Source organism: Nilaparvata lugens, chromosome X (assembly GCF_014356525.2).
Source record: "Nilaparvata lugens isolate BPH chromosome X, ASM1435652v1, whole genome shotgun sequence".
NCBI lineage: Eukaryota > Metazoa > Arthropoda > Insecta > Hemiptera > Delphacidae > Nilaparvata > Nilaparvata lugens.
Window position 1 is genome coordinate 48,217,949 of NC_052518.1, and position 20,170 is coordinate 48,238,118.

The 20,170-nt window shown below is 35.9% G+C and overlaps 1 protein-coding gene across 2 annotated transcripts in view; it reads right to left on the reverse strand.

Annotated features, from left to right (window-relative positions):
- Nucleotides 1-20,170, reverse strand: part of LOC111054495 (mitochondrial 10-formyltetrahydrofolate dehydrogenase) — a 165,901-nt gene that overhangs the window by 14,658 nt on the left and 131,073 nt on the right. For both annotated transcript variants that reach the window (XM_039441247.1, XM_039441248.1), the window contains 4 exons: nucleotides 15,778-16,115; nucleotides 12,126-12,319; nucleotides 7,553-7,746; nucleotides 6,727-6,846 (listed from right to left, as the gene is read on the reverse strand). In XM_039441247.1, coding sequence (XP_039297181.1) covers nucleotides 6,727-6,846; nucleotides 7,553-7,746; nucleotides 12,126-12,319; nucleotides 15,778-16,115 — 846 coding nt within the window. The remainder of the gene's footprint in view (nucleotides 1-6,726; nucleotides 6,847-7,552; nucleotides 7,747-12,125; nucleotides 12,320-15,777; nucleotides 16,116-20,170) is intronic.

Genomic DNA, 20,170 nt, shown 5'->3' on the forward strand with positions numbered 1-20,170 from the left:
ATCACACGACAGGGTCCACGACGTGACAAAAAACGACGAAACGCAGCTAAAAACATGGGCGTTGATAGATCCGATACCAACTCAATATGTACCGCCTTTGTTGCCATACACACAAACAGACAAATGTAGGCTTTCAAAATACAAGGATTACGACGTCTCGTCATAGTAATACGCAGAGGACCAGCGTAATCCACACCACAATTTTCAAATGGTTTGCATTTTGACACTCGACAAGCAGGCAGGTCACCCATTTTTGGAATAATTGCATTATTACTAGGTCGAACACGGAAACAACGATTACACTTAAATACACAAATACGAATAATAGAGCGAGCAGACAGTATCCAGAATTTCTGTCTGATCAAGGACAACAATAACGAAGGTCCAGCATGACAGTTCTTCTTGTGATGATAATCAATCAACATCGATACGAAAGTGTCGGATTTTGGTAAGATCATCTGATGAAAAGTCTCAAATTCCAGTCCAGCATGAGACAAACGACCGCCGACGCGAATCACACCTCTATCAATGAATGGAGACAGGCGACGTAGGCGCATAGAACAATCCTCTCCCTTCTCTAATTGCACAAATTCAGATGAAAAATGTATCTTCTGTACCACTTTACATAGATACCTCTCAGCAACATCGAAATCTGATTCTTCTGATTGGGGTAAGATTCGTAAAAATTTGAGAACAAGAATTACAATTCTCAAAAGACGACCATAATCCGAACAACGACCAATCAATGAATATACTGCATTGCTGTTACAGTCAGGAGATTTTGTGACTGTCAACACTGACGGTTTTTTCGCCTCCGGTGGATCCACTATCTCTTCCATTTGAGTTCGAACGGGCCAATCGCATTCGTCCTCTGCTATCCATGATGGACCTGAGAGCCACAACGGAAAGTTCACAAGCTCAACTGGTGATAAACCTCTAGACAAACAGTCAGCGGGATTTTCAATTCCGGCAACATGCATCCACTCCTGTATACAAGAATCCTGTATTTTTGCGACGCGATTACCAACAAAAGTTTGCCATTTCGCGGATGGAGCATTAATCCAACACAAGGTGACTGTCGAATCAGAGAGTGCGACAATACGAGACACATGACAACGTTCACTAATAATAGTGACTACTGAATTCATGAGTTCTGCCAACAAGAGTGCCGCACACAACTCCAAACGAGGTATTGAAACAACTTTAGATGGTGCTACCTTGGACTTTGAACACAATAATACAACTCTTGGCTCCTCGCTCTCCTTCTGCGACTTCACATAGATAACTGCACCATAACCAGACAATGATGCGTCACAAAAACCAATCAAACTGATGTGAGAATCCTGAAACAAACCAACGTGACGTGGAACAGCAAATTTCAACAATAGAGGCAACTCTTTTTGACAATTCTTCCAAAGAGTGCAGATAGACTCAGGCGGCTTCTCGTCCAATCCACTCCTAATTTCCACAGTTTCTGGACAAGACACTTGAGAAATAATGTAAACGGTGACAAGAGACCAAGTGGATCATAGATACGAGCCATCACTGACAGAATAGAACGCTTAGTAGCGACGACCTCACCACTCTTGACTGAAAACTGAAACAGATCAGTACTAGGTTGCCAATTCAATCCCAAGATAGCCAAGGAGTTGTCTGCTTCGAAATCCTTGTACGAAAACGATTTCTCTTCCTCCGAGAATTTCTCCAACATTGATGGTGAATTTGAAGTCCACTTTGTGAGCGAGAAACCTCCTCCCTCAAACAGCTGCTTGGACTGACGATACAGCTCCGCGGCCTCTGACTCTGTGGCGACAGATGTGACTAAGTCGTCCATGAACATGTCTCTTGGTATTCTCGCCTTGGCTGCTGGAAAACGATTTCCATCCTCCTCTACAAGCTGGTGGACGGTGCGAAGCGCCAAATATGGAGAGCTTGAAACACCAAAAACAACACAATTGAGCTGATAAATTTCGATCGGATCCTCCGGCGAAAATCTCCACAATACACGCTGATAACGACGGCAGGATCCTCCACTAATATCTGTCGATACATTTGTTTAATGTCGGCAGTTAGTGCGATTGGGAACAAACGAAAATTAACTAACAAAACAAAAATGTCAGTCTGCAATTTGGGACCAGCATGAAGAACCTGGTTCAATGACAAACCCGATGATGTTCTGGAACCAGCATCAAATACAATTCGGATGGGCGTGGTAGTGCTGCTTGCTTTCACGATGGCGTGATGCGGTATGTAGTAACCACCTCGGTCTGTCTGATCTGCTACAAACGACATGTGACCCTGACGTAGGTAATCGATCAATATTTCATGATATGAAATACGAGTATTGCTGTCAAGCTCTAGTCGTCTCTCCAAAGTCAGCAGTCTGCGTTCGGCGACAGCATACGAATCTCCCAAGCTGCTGGGCGGCTCCGCAAATGACAAGGCAACAACAAAACGACCAGAATTCACACGATGTACAGACTTCCGAAAATTTACCTCACACTCCAACTCTTCCGGTTTCAGTTGACAGCTTGGTGCAGGGCACGATTCCAACTCCCAAAAACGTTCCACAAAACTATCCAACGATGGACTACTAACGAATGGACTACAGATGGCTGTAAAACAATTCGACACATTCGTTGTTGAAGTGAGAATCGGCGCTCTCCCCATCAGAATGTGACCAAAGACACTATTAACAGTCATTAATTCGTGCGATTCACCTATACTAGGACTCCCACGTAGCAAGTGAGGAACTAACTCCGCACCAATGATGCCATCTATTCTACTAGGAAGGTAGAATTTGTCGTCAGCCAGTGTGAGATTTTCAAGATGATGAAGTTTGGATCTGTCGATTTCACAAGAAGGCAACTTGTCGATGACTTTATCTACCACTGTGGCATCCATCGAAAACTAGACGGTAGGATCCAACTTCGACTGACTCGACACACAAGTACGACCTCGAACTTCACTAGTACCACCACCGAATCCACGAACAACGGTTTTCATGGGCTGGAATGGTAGTCTCAAACGCCGACACAATTTGGCTGTAACAAAATGACACTGACTCCCGGTGTCAATCAAGAAACGAACATCACAAAACTTTCCTTTAAGCAAACAATAACGATCCAAGGAGTCATTTTCAAGAAACTAGCACAATCTACTAACCGATGACCCGGTTTTGAGCACTTCAGACAATTGGGCTTTTTACTAGATGCATCGTTAGATGAATCATTAGATTGAACCACAAACACCTTTGATTTATTATCCTTTTTGTGCCTCATATTAAACGATTCAGTCTGTTTCTCATCAGAAGGAAGAGTCTTAATTTGCTTTTCAATGAATTTGACATAATCGGTATAAGTTGGCATAGCCTTGTCACGGACGGCCGATTCAAAATTTCTACGAGAACTTGGATCCAGCAATCTCAAGCCATGATAGAGGAATATCGAGTCTGACAAATCAGTGAGTTGCAATCTCTTCACTGCATTGATTGAACTGCAAAACCCATCCAAAATCGCAATACAACCTGCCTTTGATTCTGATTTTATTGGACGAAATTCAAAAATTTGTTTGAAATAGGCATCGACTTGCGCCCGTGGATCGTTATAGCGGGTCAATAATGCCTGCCAAATTATTTGATAATTGTTAGCCAATGGTGGCAAATGACGACAAATATTTGCTGCTTGTCCAGTAAGTCTACTTACAAGATATTGGACCTTCTGCTGATCGTTCAAAATCTTGTTGTCATGTACCAATGCCTTAAATAGTTCATAAAACACCGACCATTGAGTCTGGTTCCCATCAAATTTCGGAAGGTCGATTTTAGGCAGTACCGACTCGGACACGACCGGCTGTGCACTAGCTGCTGAAGCTGCCGAAGATTGAGCAATAGCATCAGTCGCCTCTCTCTGTTTGAGAGTGTTAACCGCTACTTCAATATACTGAAACAGATCTAGATGTGAGTCGTTGAATGCTACAACATGGTCTTTATTCAACTCAAGTTCCAACTCATTAACCACTAATTCTGTCTTTTCATAATCCGAAATGGTCTGAGACACCCGAGGATACAAGATTAAAAATTGCTCAGCAACTTTTGGATCAGAGACATTTTTAGACAGGTCATAAATTTTTTGCAATCTGGCATACAATTGTTCCAGTTTAGCGCGATGCACCCTAATTTGTTTCTGTAATTTTTCCTCCATCTTGAACTCATACACAAAACAATTCAGCCCCGATAATACAAAACAACAGACAATAAAACAAGAATGAGTTCAAAACTAAATGGAAGGAAGAATCACGACTAGTAAGTTATCAAAGTTAAACTTTGATTATCAATTCACAAGATAAGTTACTGCTGAAGACAAAACTATATGATTAGATAATGTTCTTCCAACAACTCACAAACAAACGATAACTTGTTGAATTGAACAAACAAAATCATGCAGGTGATTAACCTTCACTAACATGTACAATACAAAATGGACAATACAAAATCCAACAAACCAATTCCCGAAAATGAGCACAATGAGCCTAGTTTCAGGAAAATTACAATTTTAACTGAAATAATTTTAATTTCAGACAAATACAAATTGACAAGAAACCTTGCTCTAGAACAAGGCTACAACAAACTCAAGTTGAGCATAGATCAGACCATTCTCAACATGCCAACATTGGACAAATACGAAACTGCTTAAATCCAATGTGTGTGAATTAATCAATAAGTTACAAATTTAAATTCATCACGGTTCGGAGGCCCAGAAATGTTCTGAACAAAGCTCAGGCTAGAGCTACTAGAGGACTGTAATTTACTATTCAAATTATCAAATACAAACAAGGGGTAAAATTTAATCTTCAATTTGAGCCAGGTTATTTGTACAGTTAAACTCTGCATTAATGAACAATAAAAAGAGCAAAAACTCACCAGATTTAATCCAATCTTGTCTACTTGCCCTTCGAAGCCTTTATTAGGTGTTTTGATCAGATTCAGGGAGGAAAGAAATCTGGGAAAAAGATAGGTTTTCGCTTCCAGGCTGTTTTTTCACGTTCAACTTGCAGGCTCTGTATTGTATTCTGAACAAAGCTCAAACTGGATTCTTTATAAATTCAAATTAATTCAATTTAACACTATTTACGCTGTTATACTCAATTCACACACACTACACTCAAACAATTATCTACAAGAAATTTCCGATGAAATTACATAACAAAATACAAACTCGGTCTTCACAACAAGACAACGGGCTGACAAGAACGACTAATGGACGAAAAGCAAGAATGACTCGGGCTTTTTTCTCGACAAGCCAAACAGCTGGACGCTCGGCACTGGTGGCAACAAACCTGCTATTGGAAGAACTGTAGTCAGGGATTTGGCGCTACAATTCGAATGCTCTGGCCAGACCACCATTCGACCTCTAATTAACCACACACAAGCCCCACAAAATACAAGGATGCATACAGAACAAAAAACTCACTGAAAAAACTCTTGTCCCCACACAACACCTCTCAAAATCAATACAATAGACCAGGAATTTATAAGCTAAATTGTAAAGATTGCAGCAAATTCTACAAAGGTCCCATTCCACCTTTGCAGAACACATTATCTCCACTGACCACACACACCCTGACATGTACTAGAACAGTTTGAAATATACAAACACACCAAACAACAGCCAAACAATATTCTAAATGACCAAATCAACTTTTCCTCCCACACCCTGTTTGACAAACTCATTTACATGCTCCTCCAGTAACCACCAAAACTCCCCTCCACCCCCACCACATTTCACCCTCATAACCTTAAACACTTCAGTTTCTGTTTGGCTTGAAAATGTGCGATACCAGCACGAAACGGACGTCACCACATCAAAGAATGTGAGTGTTTTTTCACTTTAAAGTTTTACAAAATTTAATAGTAATAATAATAGTGGAAACAAGATGGATAACCAACAACATAATTTGTTTAGTTGTACTTCAAATTTTCTTTGTTTTTCAAACGATTAATGTAATGGAAGCAAAATGGATCATTGATCTGTTGCTTCCACATATTCTTGTTTTCAATAAATAAAATAAACTTATTATCGAAATTTTGGAGTGAAATAGTACAGGCTCAGCCTGGTTTTTCCTTCAGTGCCATAATTATATTATGATTGTAGTATTTTGTTCAATAAATGAATAAAAGAAAAAAAAATAAACGAGTAAATACATAGATAGCTAATAAGCAAAGAAAAGCAAAATTGAATGAGAAAAAAAAACAAATATATTAACATTACCACCATTCCGTTCCCAGCGAAAAAAAAACTCTCCTTAATCATTCTATCATGAACTTTCAATTGAAAATCTAATGGAACAATATTTATGAATCTAGTGTTATTATAAATAATCCGTCTTTTTATAGAGCTCAACGTTGTATCATATACAATATATTTCAATGATGTGTTGGGTCTCAAATTATAAAACAGTTTATCAGTCCTGATAAATTTATCTTTGTTTTTAACAATGTGTTTAAAAATAAAGTTGCCTTATTGTCATTATAATCAACTCAACAAAGAATGAAGTATAAAAAATTATGAGTGAAAGAATTGATAAGTCACAAACCAATTTAATAAAAAAAAGGGGGAAAGATTAATTCGAAAATTAAGAGAAAAGTAATCGCGGGCTTTATTTACCTGGCCCATTAAGTGAACTTGATTTTTAAAACTTGCATCTTATATTTTGTCAATAACTTACCATTTTCTTAGTTTCTTCCACGACTTTCCGGACAAACTCATCATGAATTTTTGATTCAACAAACACTCTTCCAGCTGCTATACAATTTTCTCCCTTGTTGAAGAAAACACCACCCATGCTCTGCGAAATAGAATAAGATGCAAAACATAAAGTATATGAGAGAATGCGTTTTATAATGTCAAAAACGTTTTTAATCAATTCAATATCATTGTTAACTCAAATAATTAGATAGAGATTCATTCAATTGATGATAAACAACATGATTTCATCTAAATTCTTTCAGCTCGATTATTGATTGCACGCTATGATGCAATTAATACAGTATTTCAATACAACTTGACTAGTTAATTAAAAGGAACTTATTTATCATGAGTTATCAATTCAAACTCAGTTATCAACTGAGCTACAAAATAGATGTAAGTTTTTATAGTTTCTCTGAGAACGTCACTTTTAGTATGGATTTGAATGAGTCAAGAATCGAAAAAGATATTTTATTTACTTTGTTATGTTTTTGCGACTAATACAAATTAATTCGTGAATTCAAAACTATTTCCCTTGACTTACCACAGATTTCAATGGAACAGCTGACAAAAATACCAGCAGCATTTTGAACAAGTTTTCCAGCCCAGAAGACGCGCTAGTTATTTCATTTTTCCAAATAATCAAGTAATTTTTTACATCCTGGGTAAAACCGATACGTGAACAGTTTTCGGGAATTTTGTCTAATGAAGAACCTAAGAAGATTGTATGGTAGCTCAAGTGAAAACACATATTCCACAGGTAAGGTACGAGTAATTTCATATATTTCTGTTTCCGCAGAACTTACCATTCTTACAGCTTTAGAAATATCCGCATCACCAAGTATGACAAGTGGCGATTTTCCTCCAAGTTCGAGAGACACTCTCTTCAGTTTATTGTTCGATCCGGCTCGCATTATAAGCTTTCCAACAGCTGTACTACCCGTGAAACCAATTTTTCTAACATCTGGATGTTCAGCTAGAGCTACTCCAGCAACAGCACCTGAATCAATTGACCAAAATCATCAGTTCTGAGGGAACAAACGCTCTAATATTATACATAACTGATTACCATCAAATATCAATTTATTCCAACACACATACCAGAAATTCGTCCATCAGACATCTATGCACGACTCATGATGAGTTTCAAAATTACTTACAATACTAGAAGGAACCCGTGCTCCGCAAGGATCTATTTTAAAACTTGACAACCTGAAATTTGACGTAATGAAATTTTGAAGAATTGAAAATAGGCCTATAACCATCCTTGGTTAATTAAGAATCTATATGAAAAATTTCAAGTTAATTAGTCCAGTAGTTCAGATTACTAATTTTCCTATCCCGTACGTGTATAAACCAGATTTTTAACTTATTATAGATATAGTTAACGACATAACGACTGCAAGAGATAGGACTGTGGAACAGAATAGTGATGAAACTATGATAGCGCCAGAAGTGTCTCAAACACAATAGTAGGTACTACATGAACTTTTTGAAAGTGATTTGAAAAAAAAATTGTTGAAACAACAGAACTAAAAGTTGTCAACCTTATCATTCTACCTCCATTTAGTAGAGAAGCTTTTCTTTGAGCCGAATGTAAATCTATAAATATAAAAATGAATGTATGTTTGTTTGTCCCTATAGACTTAAAAACTACTTGACATAACGGCATGAAACTTTTGGAAATGTTGTGTGAATATTGGGGATGGTTTCTGAACAGAAATTTTTCACCTATCATTGAGAAACTGGAAAATGTTGGGAAAAAATTATTCACCTCATCAAAGAGAGTTGTTCATATTGCATTCATTAATTAGGTACCTACTGAAGAATGACAGAATAATTTACATTTTTTTTAAATTTAGCTTAGCTTATTATATTCCTCCTAAAATGGAAGATGGTAAGAATATGGAATTCGGTGTGATTCATTGTACATTGCATATTTCTTGAACCATCTATTGACAATCAACAACTATGAAAACATCGAATTCATCTTTGAAGCACTGATTTAACCTATATATATATATATATATATATATATATTATATATATATATATATATATATATATATATATATATTTTTTTAATTCAACACTTTACTGATAGATATTACTACCAATTGATTGAGAAGAATATGTTTTCTGAATAATGAATGCTGCATGATTAAGCACATGAGAAAGTCCGTATTAAGATGTAAATGACAATATTGATTGTCAGATAAATTTCATGATTTACCAAATAAAGTCAAGTGTGACATGAGATACATTGACATTTTGGCGGTACAAAGTTCGCCGGGTAAGCTATTTATGAATAAAGCTTTATTATTAATAGTCAACGCTGAAAAAAGACAGGCTCAATCACCAGGAATACTATAAATTCTATGAGGGACCTGTAAGCCATCAATTTTCAGTAGTTCAATCACTTCCATTATGGACACTGGATACATTATGGACAATCAATACGTATGAAATTTATTAGCCACAGAATAAAAAACTTTTGATTGTAGTGACCACGACTACTACAATATGAATAACCATTTGGATCAAATATAAGGAGTTACTCACATCTCTCATCAACTCGTACTTTTTATTCACAAAATATTAACGGAAAATATATATTAGTTATATTGTATGAACTCACGAATAGTACTCAAATTTGTCTTTTTCTGGCCGTGCTACAAATGAATCTAGGTATATGTTTGTAATCTTGTTGTCTATTAAGAAAGTTTTGAATGTGATTTTTGATAGCAATAAAATTTGAATTTGAAAAAAGAATTATTAACAAACTCCTAATCAAAGAAAATCTATGTGCTCTTTTCTTATCGGAATGTATGTGACTCAATATACAGCTGATAGAATGCGCGAACCGAACTGACCAAGCATACAAAAATGGAATACACACTGGCAAGCTCGCGCTCTCAACGCAAAATTAATTTGATCAGCTGATTGATAAAATTATTTTAAGCTTTCCAATGATTACAACATATGTTAGAATATCATGTGTCAATTATTTCAGTTCCATATGGCGTTCACCTTACCATGTCCATAAGCTTACTTAATAGGATCCTTTTTCATCCTTTGAAACCCTTAGAGGCAAAATATCTCAAAATCCGTTCTTAGTGCGCGTCTAGCATGTTTGAAGAATATTTGTGCAAAGTTTTAAGTCTGTAGGCCAATTAGTTTGAGCTGTATTGTGAATTTACATAAAAATTTTCGAAAAATGCCCTCTCCTGAACCCCCCTGTGCTCCTGATCAGAATTTTTCTGCATAGATCTAATTTTTTTTCGTAGCTGAGCAAAAAAGTTCCTTATGACTTTGCTGTGAAATGAACGGTTAAAAAGTACAAAATTTTTTTTGGGGCCCAGCTCCCTCAGGGGGGCAAATTTTTGAAAATCCTTTCTTTTGAGGCTACCATAAACAATTGTGCAAAATTTCAAGTTTTTAGGCTCAGTAGTTTGGGCTGTGGTGTGATTTCAGTCTGTCGGGGCTTAGCCTTTTATAGTTACTTAGAATATTTATTTCAAGTGTAGTAGTGAAAGTGAGAGTGTGATAAAATCCATATTGAATAATTGAAATGTTCCCATTCAAATGGATAAATAAATAACTAGGAATCTATCGAAGTTCCAAGGCTAGTCGAAACTCATTCCACTACAAATAATTATTATATAGCACACACTCTGTATAGAAATCTGCCTGAAAATCTACGTAATACCGAAGGTAAATCCAAATATATTTATAAAAAAAAATGTTAATGACTGGTTAAAGGAGATTGGGAGAACGAATATAGAATAGATAATTCATTCATTGTATAGATGAAGCAAATGTCGTGCAATGATGGTCCAAATTTAACTCTAAATGTTTGCATCTTTTATACTTTAAATCCTTAAAACTTTAAATGTTTTCCGATATTAATATCTGGTTTACCCAAGAATCTGATAGATGCAAGTACGGGGACAGTCCGACGTTAGCCAATCATCGTCAAGACCCTCTTTCCACACACAGGCTTTGCCTTTGTGGAGAGTTTTCATGAAGTTCATAAAAAATAATGTTGTATTTTCTGTAACTACGATATATATAGCAGTTAGATTTAGTTATAATGATTAATTATTCAAGTTCAACTGCAAGTTTTATTTATGATTATTTAGTTGCAGAAGATGTAGCGTTGTTGTATGATAAAAATTTTTGTACCCTGTTATCATGGATAATAAAAAACAATTTGATTTGATTTGTAGATAGAGAATGTTTATTCAATACAAATGGTAAGTAATTTTTTATAGCTGAGTGGCTTCTCAGGAGCCTATCATGTGAGTGTAGGTTCGTAATAACGTGGATTTATAACTCAAATAAGATGAGGTATCTCAATGGTAATCGTTTCAAAGAATGAAAATTATTTCATATCTTCATGCTAGACGATTGAAACATACACATCGATTTTTTGCCGTCCTTATGAGTACTATCAGATTAAGCAGAACATCTTCTGTTCAATCTAATCGGCTGGCTTAAATCTAGTTATACACACATCGATTTTTGGACATACGACTTTTTGCCGTCCTTAAAAATTCTATTAGATTGAACATGACTTGACAAACATATGATGTGATCATGTATTTGTCAAGTTCCTGGTACAGTTTATAAGGGCGGCCAAAAATCGATTTTGTGTAACTGGCTTAACAGGTGAGGAACCAGTTCAGTGACGAATAACTGAATAGAATGCAATGACATGTTTATTTGATTGCGAGCTAAGTTTATACAGCAATGTCCACTCTACTCTTGACCACGTCCAATAATAGATGGATAACAGAAATACCATTAAAGAATACTTGCCATACACATACACTAAAAATATATTAAGTTAATAGTATCAGAGAAAAGATAGCATAATATATTAGGCTGGCCACTAACGGTAGAACATGCATGCACATACACAGTTGACTTATATTGTTGTGTCTTCACAGCTGTGATGACAGCGAAACGCTTCGCGCAAAATCTTTTGAGGTTAGGTTTTTGTATCTCCAATAATTGTTGTTTATTTTTGATTCGCAGCTCCATTTGAAGTTGAATTATTCTTTGATCATTATAATTTGTAATTTCCCAGTGGTTTATTTATTGTTATTGGTTGTTTATTCTATGTTAGAAGCCTCTCGCTGATGACAGCTGTGATAACACAACAATGTAAGTCGACAATGTATGTGCATTCATGTTCTACGGTTAGTGGCCAGTCTTAGAGCATAATATTGTTAATGATAGGAAGTTCTCATTTTTGCTATGACAGATAACATAAATTGACAACTGATTCAGTTTTAATGGATTCACAATTCGCAAAATTCCAGTACTGATTCTTTAGGTTAGGGTTTCTAATAAGTAATTATTGTTTCCACATACCGGTTCCGGGCACAACATTGATAACCCCAGGAGGAAAACCAGCCAAAGTTGACAATTGGGCAAATTTCAAGGCGGTTAAAGGAGTCACTTCGGCAGGCTTGATCACCACTGTGTTACCAGCAGCAAAACAGGGAGCCATTTTCCAAGACAACATCATCAGAGGGTAGTTCCAAGGTACAATCAAACCAACAACCCTGTTAAAGCATTAATTTGAGCATTGATAAAAACGTTAATTATTTATTGAATAGGTTGTAGCATGGATAAATTATTTTCTCCAATCATTTGAATATAAGGTATTTATATTGTGCCTCATATTTGTAATTTTATGGCTAATTAGCATAGCCCCGTGCTTCGCTTTGGAAATTTTAAAATAACACAAATACATTATTTTACGAGTATGATGACTGCACGTACGTATTTTAAATTAACCGCTGATTTATGTTCCGCTGTAAATTATAATATAATTGGGAAATATAATTTTTTACCGCTGTAAAAATGTTCAGCATTATATCTGGATATCACTAAGGCCTTTGATACAGTAGATCATTCAATTTTATTAAATAAGTTGTATGCAGATGGTGTACGAGGCTCACCTTACAGGTGGTGTCATATTATCTTCGAAACAGAAAGCAGTGTGTGAGAGTAGGGGGTTGCTACAATAGTTTTAAGAATATAGATTACAGAGTGCCCCATGGTTCAGTCTTGGTACCTATTCTATTTATTGTTTATATAAATGACTATGTGATGCAAAATTGAATGGTAGGTTGACTGCTTTTGCAGATGATACTGAACTCACATATTCAGATTTAGCATGCAATACAATATACACAAGAATAAGCGCTGATCTGAGTCTTGAATTATTGGTTCAGCAAAAATTTCATGGTTTTAAGTGAAAAAACTACTAAGTACATGATCTTTAAGTTGAGGGGGAAATTTATTTTTTGATACAGATTTGTGTTATCATAGCTATTCCTGCTCTGTTATTAATAACTATAACTAACAATTAACATTGTGAATACTTTTAAATACTTAGGTTTAGTTATTAACTCTTTACTGTCTTGGAAGAATCACATGACGAAATTAAAAAAGGAGTTTTGTAGAGGAATGAGGAGTTTTTACATGCTATGTCATTTGTGTCCTACACGTGTATTATTGAATGCTTACCATGCACTTATTAACTCTCGCAGGATCTATGGTATTGTTTTGTGGGGTGGAACCAATGTCACAAAACTGTATCCCATAATTATTTTTCAAAAATCATTTATACGTATAATTACCAGATCACTCAGAACTCATCATTCTTGCCCACTGTTTTTTCAGCTTAAGTTACTTCCAATCAGAAATCTCTACTTTTTTAAAGTACTAAAGCTGTTCTTTCTAAGAAGTCTTAATGCAAATCTTACTCAGGATATCAGATATGACTTCTGAAGGGTTTTAGTTCCCCAATCTAATTTAACAATTTTTCAACATTCATTTTCTTTCAAGGCTCCTAGAATGTTCAATTTAATTTCACGAAAATTTCATACCTCAGTCCCATTCAATATATTTCTTAAAAGTTTGAAGTCCTATCTGTTCACATTGAATGACTGTGAATCTTTTTTGAGGATTGCACATTAGTATAAACACTAGGTAGTAAAACTTTATTCTTAGGCCAGTGGCTTTTTTTGTCTGTCTTTCTGTTTTAATCATTTGACTAAGACATTCGCTCTGTTCACTGAGAAAATTATTTAATAATTTTATTCATGTTATTTTATTATTATTTTTTCATTTCACTTAATTTTTTCCATGAATGAATCGTTCATTTAATAACATTAACATTATTATATAGCTATGAAATTACTTGTACAATAAAGTTACTCGTAATAAGAGATAGTCATTGTTCTGTTGCATTATGAAAACCGTAACATTTGTAAATTTATAATTATTAATTTTCTACACAAATAGAGTTTATTTCTAGTGTAGAGCGTAGCGGTCCTAGCGTCCTACTACTCTTAAGTCTTTAAATTTTATTTATTGTTTTTGAAGGGACGGATTCAAGGATCCAAATGTTCAAAGAACCCCACACGTCAACCAAAGCTTATTGTGTTCCCAAGTAGTATGTTAATTAGGCAAACCAATACCTGTGTTCTTTACAATAACCAGGAGTTTTCCCTATACTAACATCCCATTCACCACCTGGTTGCTTATTGCAATCCAGTGTGATATGCTTGGCAGTCTCTTCAGACTGATTAGTCCTCGTGACCTACGTGAGTTCCACTCCTGGCCTACTTTGATGGGCCTACCGCTGAGGAAGGGGTGGCCAAGTTGCCTCTAGGGCGCCCGGCCACCCTTGACTCAGCATCTTGACCCACATTCGTGCATGGAGTTTCACCCATCTCTGGTCTCATCTCTGGATGTAAATTCATCTATAATTTTGCTGTATTGTAAGCTATTGTATATAAGTGTATAAGCTAGTATATATTGTAATCTACATAAATAAAGTACTCAATCAATCAATCAATCAATCAGTCTCTTCGGTTTTCTCTTTTTGCCCCTCCGAAACTTCACAGGGTCAGAAGCCTCACCTCTCCCAAGAAGTTTTGCCTAAATGGCCGTCCTTCTTTGAGCAGTGGTGAGGTTTGGTCACTCCACCCAAAACTCGTGACCTACGTGAGTTCCACTCCTGGTCTTTTTGTAGGTCCTTCCGCTGAGAGAGGGGACGCCAAACTGCCTCTAGGGCGCCCGGCGCCCGGCCACCCTCGACTCAGCCTCTTGACCCACATTTGTGCCTGGAGTTTCACCCATCTCTGGTCTCTTGGGTTTTTCTTTTTGCCCCTCTGAAACTGCCCAGATGGGACAGATCCCGTGGGTTTGAAGGCAAGGCAACTTCTGGAGTTGCATTGAGGTCCATTTAGGTCCTTTGTCGCCTCCTACGACAAGCATGGATACTGTGGGTGAATTCTGGTTTTCAACATTCTAGAGTACGATGATCGATTCAAAGCTCCCCCAACCCAGCAGGTACAATGTTTTGTAATAATAATATTATGTTGTGGAAATAAATTATTTTTTGAATTGAAAAATTGAATTGAATTTAATGACGTCTTTCGCTTTTATAGCATATTCGCATCTAATTGGTTTCGTTAGATAACTTTCTTAATCGAGGTTGAATTGAATAGACGTACGTGCAACCGAGAGTTGGGCTATGAAAATTATGATTCACAAGCTGTGAATCTCCATTTCTTGATACTGGCTAAAACTAAATATTTTCTTTGACAGTTTGAAAAATAATGGTTTTCAGTAAAATTCATAATATTGATATTAACTAGTTCATAGTAACTCTTCCAGAATTGTCCAAAGTAACAAGTAGCTCATGCTATATTTCTTGTTTCTGGGAATTTCAAATTAATTTTCAATTATAGCAAAATCTCATGTTGTTGACCGTTGACATCTCATGTTGGAGCTGTCCGTTTAAGACTGCTGATAATGAAGAAGCTCTAAAATAATCATTGATGAATTGACATTTCGAGATTATAGAGATGTTTCTAATGATAATTGAAAGTCATTTTGGTCAAAGTAGAAGGGTCTACTACCATGAAATAGTAGGGGAATAGTATTTATTCATGGAGAAGTAGAAGAGTCTCAATCCGAGGATATCTGAAATGCTTCTACTAACCCGATAGGTTCCTTCCTGGTGAATGATAGATTTCGACTTGGTCGAGCGTGTGTGATAGGAATGGTAGAACCTTGAAGTTTATCGGCCCATCCTGCAAAGTAGCGCCAAGTCTCAATCGACATACCAATGTGAGTTTTGAGCGCCAACGAGTAAACAGCTCCGGAGTCAATGGACTCCAGTGTTGCCAGTTCCTCTTGGTTTGCTTCCATTAGATCTGCCAGCTTTAGCATCATCGTTGCTCGCTCGCGATTTGAAATTTTAGACCATTCACCTTCTTCGAACGCTTTCTTGGCTGCAGCCACAGCTGAACCCACATCTTTCTGGCTCGCACATTGAACCTGAAAACCAGAAAAAGACAACTCCATTCACTCAAAACATATAAAATATTCACAAAAAATAGAACAAGCCCACCAATAAACAAGTACTACTCACAAATAGTAAAGCAAGTTACTGGACTATGATAGTGAAAAGGAGCAGGATACACAAGTGTTAGCTGTTTCTACAAATGCATTAATTGGTGCACCCGAATTAAAAAACATTGGACATTAAATTTACATATTTTCAATATTCTATCAAGGAGACCACTGCAATCACGTCCATGACTGGATGTAAGCAGCAGGGTTCTCCCTTTTCTAACTCTATTTCCCCTAGTTCTATTTTTGGTTGCTGTCTTCAAAACCATACTGTAAGTTTTATTTCGACCATTTCCTTCATCTTTGTTGGGTTCTATTTTCTTTTGGCCAGAGGTATACTCTGGAACTTACCTTTCCAAATTTATACTCATTCGGAAGCTTATTAAATGGAGAAGTTTTTGAAATATTGGAACCACTATAATTACCCGGAGAAAAATCGAGAAAAAACGGTTTGAAATTTGACTTTGAATTTGAAGAATAACATTTTTCAAGTTTAAGCCCTAATAAAAACTACAAAATATTCAACAACAAATAAAATTACATTAATCTTGTTAAAAATGTTTTTCTCTTTCCAACAATACACTTGAAATTGAAATTTAACCAGTAGTTTTCGAGTTATTGAGTATTTAATGACCGAAAGTAGGCATATTTTGAAAATATCGAAAAATCGATATATCTCGAAAACTGAGGTCGATAGGAAAAAAGTTTACTGAACATTTTTTGTTAGAAATGTCGAGTAGAATCTATGGTCAACGGCTGTTAAAACCTTGGTGGGACACCTGTATGTAAGGTTTTTTGAAATTTTGCATTTTAAGGATAATACAAAAGGAAAATGAGTCTCCTTTGAACGCCAATATTACCGTAAAAATCAGACTTTAGAATTATTCATCATAAATCAGCTATCTAGTGGACTATAATACTACCCGTTCAAAAACTTCGAACATCTTGAAAATGTATCTTTCCATAAACGATGTAGAAGACAGTTGCAGCCAGACCTGATAACAGCGCTCACACTCACATTCCGGGACAACACGTCACGGTACGATAGGACAGAAAGCTCTATGTTTCTTTAGGATTTTTTCTAGACATTTTAAATTGAAAAATTATTTATTAATTTTTTACAAAACATAACAACAGGTCAATGTAACTTACTGAGCGCTAGGTCTACTTTCACAGAACTACTAGTTTAGTTACTTGTCACTAATTTGTAGTTGAGCAACCTTTTCGTCGTGATTAGTTTGAAGAAGTAGAATTTTTGATGGTTTTGAATTTATTTGGGAACGCGTTGTAACACGGCCTTCCTTAGCAACGGTATTCTGTTTGAGCTCATCTCTTTCTATTTAAAAATCTAAATTATTTGAATTGATAACAAGGTTACAAAAATTATTACTAATTTGATTAAATTTTAGTCGAGCAAACAGCCCATCATGTTTATTTCTAATGTCAAAAGGTCACGCAGCCCAACCTCAAAACGATGTTCAGCTGATTTAAAAAAGAAATAAAGATTAAAACCTGAAACTTGAACAAAGAACAATAAATAATAAAGTAAACACAAAATTTGTTCTTATCCGTTAATATAAAAATCTGAATCTTCTAAAAACCCAAAAGCAAAATTCGTTTGTGACTGTCAGCAACCACTTCCACTGCGATAAATGTTACACCAGGTATCTTATTCATTTGTTGATTGGAGCACCCACATGGACCACATGTAATTCCCATGAATAAATTTAAAAAAATCTGGTGTGGTACACTCACACAACTTTCCTTGCTCATATTTGAAACTACGATCAGACTTTTGTATATGTGTATATATAATTGTTTTCAGAGTACTTTTTCCTTTGTGTAAAATGTGAAATTCGATGATTTTTTTTTAGTCGACATTTTTTAAAGTCGTCAAAACAGCTGTTCTACATATGAAATATCTCGACTATGTGTTCTTTTTATGAACTGCGCTACCTACCTATTTCATGCACGAGAAGGAGGTTACAAAGTCCATTTCTCAAGGATGGGGTGGACCCCCCATTAGTTTCCCAGTAAGGAGACTCATGCCAGTTGATAGAGCTGATAAATAACTATACAGAGTATGAATTTGAAAAAAATCGGTCAAGTTATTTTGAGAAAATCGTGAAAAACTTGGTTTTTTTAGTAATTATCCGCCATTTTTCTTAAGAATATTACGGAGCTCCTGCAATTTTCCCAGAAATGAGACTCATGTCAGTTGATAGGGCTTTAATAGCTATCCATGGTATGAATTTGAAGAGAATCGTTAGAGCCGTTTTCAAGAAAACCGTGAATAACATGGTTTTTTAGTGATTATCCGCTATTTTTCACAAGAATATTACGGAGCTCCTGCAATTTTCCCAGAAATGAGACTCATGTCAGTTAATAGGGCTTATAAATAGCTATCCATGGTATAAATTTGAAGAAAATCGTTAGAGCCGTTTTCGAGAAAACCGTGTAAAACATGGTTTTTTAGTAATTATCCGCCATTTTTAATTCAATTCTATTGAATTTCCTATTGTCAGATCCTCATGGTATAAGGACCTTAAGTTTAAAATTTCAAGTCAATCGGTTGATTAGGAATGGAGTTATCGTGTTCACAGACATACACACACACACACACACACACACACACACACACACACACACACACACACACACACACACACACACACACACACACACACACACACACACACACACAGACCAACACCCAAACATCATGTTTTTGGACTCAGGGGACCTTCAAACGTATAGAAAACTTGAAATTAGGGTACCTTAATTTTTTTTGGAAAGCAATACTTTCCTTACCTATGGTAATAGGGCAAGGAAAGTAAAAAACATTCATAACTCATTATAATTCAACAAAATAACGTGTTTCTCCATAAGAGGAACTATTACACTGTACAGAGGTACATTTCTAGGAGCAAGCAAGATGACGACCATAATAAAGCATGACAGAAGTCTATTCTGAAGATGGCTGGACGGGTGAATGGCCACTACAAATCTATATCCTCCTTGATGTTGTGTTACTACTACATGTGACAAACCACGAGATAACTTCTAGCTAAGAGAATGCTGCAACACGCTTGCCAATAATGTGTTGCAATAATATTCAAAGTCAACTAAGTTTCACAAATGACTGTGATTTCTTGAATTTTATTAGAACGGGTCACTTGGACTAACCATTAATTTTTGTTCTCAATTTGTAAAAGGTGAATCAATGTCCAAGGACTAGAGTAATTCAGGAAACACGCATTTAGATTCTGGATGGCAGTAATCTCACTCAATAACCAACCAACTCCAAGGGCATTGTCTCTTCTATTTGCTTGTGAGTTCAGTGTGTGCCAAAAGAGAAGGAAACGAGGTTTTGACATAACAACTATGATATAATTCTTTCCAGTTTATAAAGCTTTGAAAGACAATTTTTAAACTATATCAAAATCTCATTTCGGTCAATAAAAAAAACAGTTAGCTGGTTAGAAGGTAATACTTTTAGCAAACGATATCATATAGTGTAAAAATCACAATATAAATACATAAATAGGTAGTTATTTGTATATTGAGAGTGAAAAGTACCGCTTTTTCTCCCTGAGGGGAAAAGCTTGAAGCCCGAGGCGAAGCCGAGGGCTTCAATTTCCCTGAAGGAGAAAAAGCATTTTTCCTCCACCAACTGTCTAAAGTACTTACTTTACTCCCTGAAACATAATACTAAAGTGTCACTTTTTCGCTCTCGGTAGTAAAAAACAGAAAAACTCCCTAGGGAGGAAAAGTGAATCCATTTAAATAACATGGGAAGCATCTCTATTTCAAAAACTCACATTGTAATAGGTTAGAAGGTCTAAGCTCAGATGAGAAAGCGTAATAGAGGTGTATGTCATTGAGCCAACTGAATTCAATACCATACCAAGAAATTTGATCAACTCATGAAATATCTGTTTGTATGATATTATATTCTTAATATTAGTGGACGATAAAAA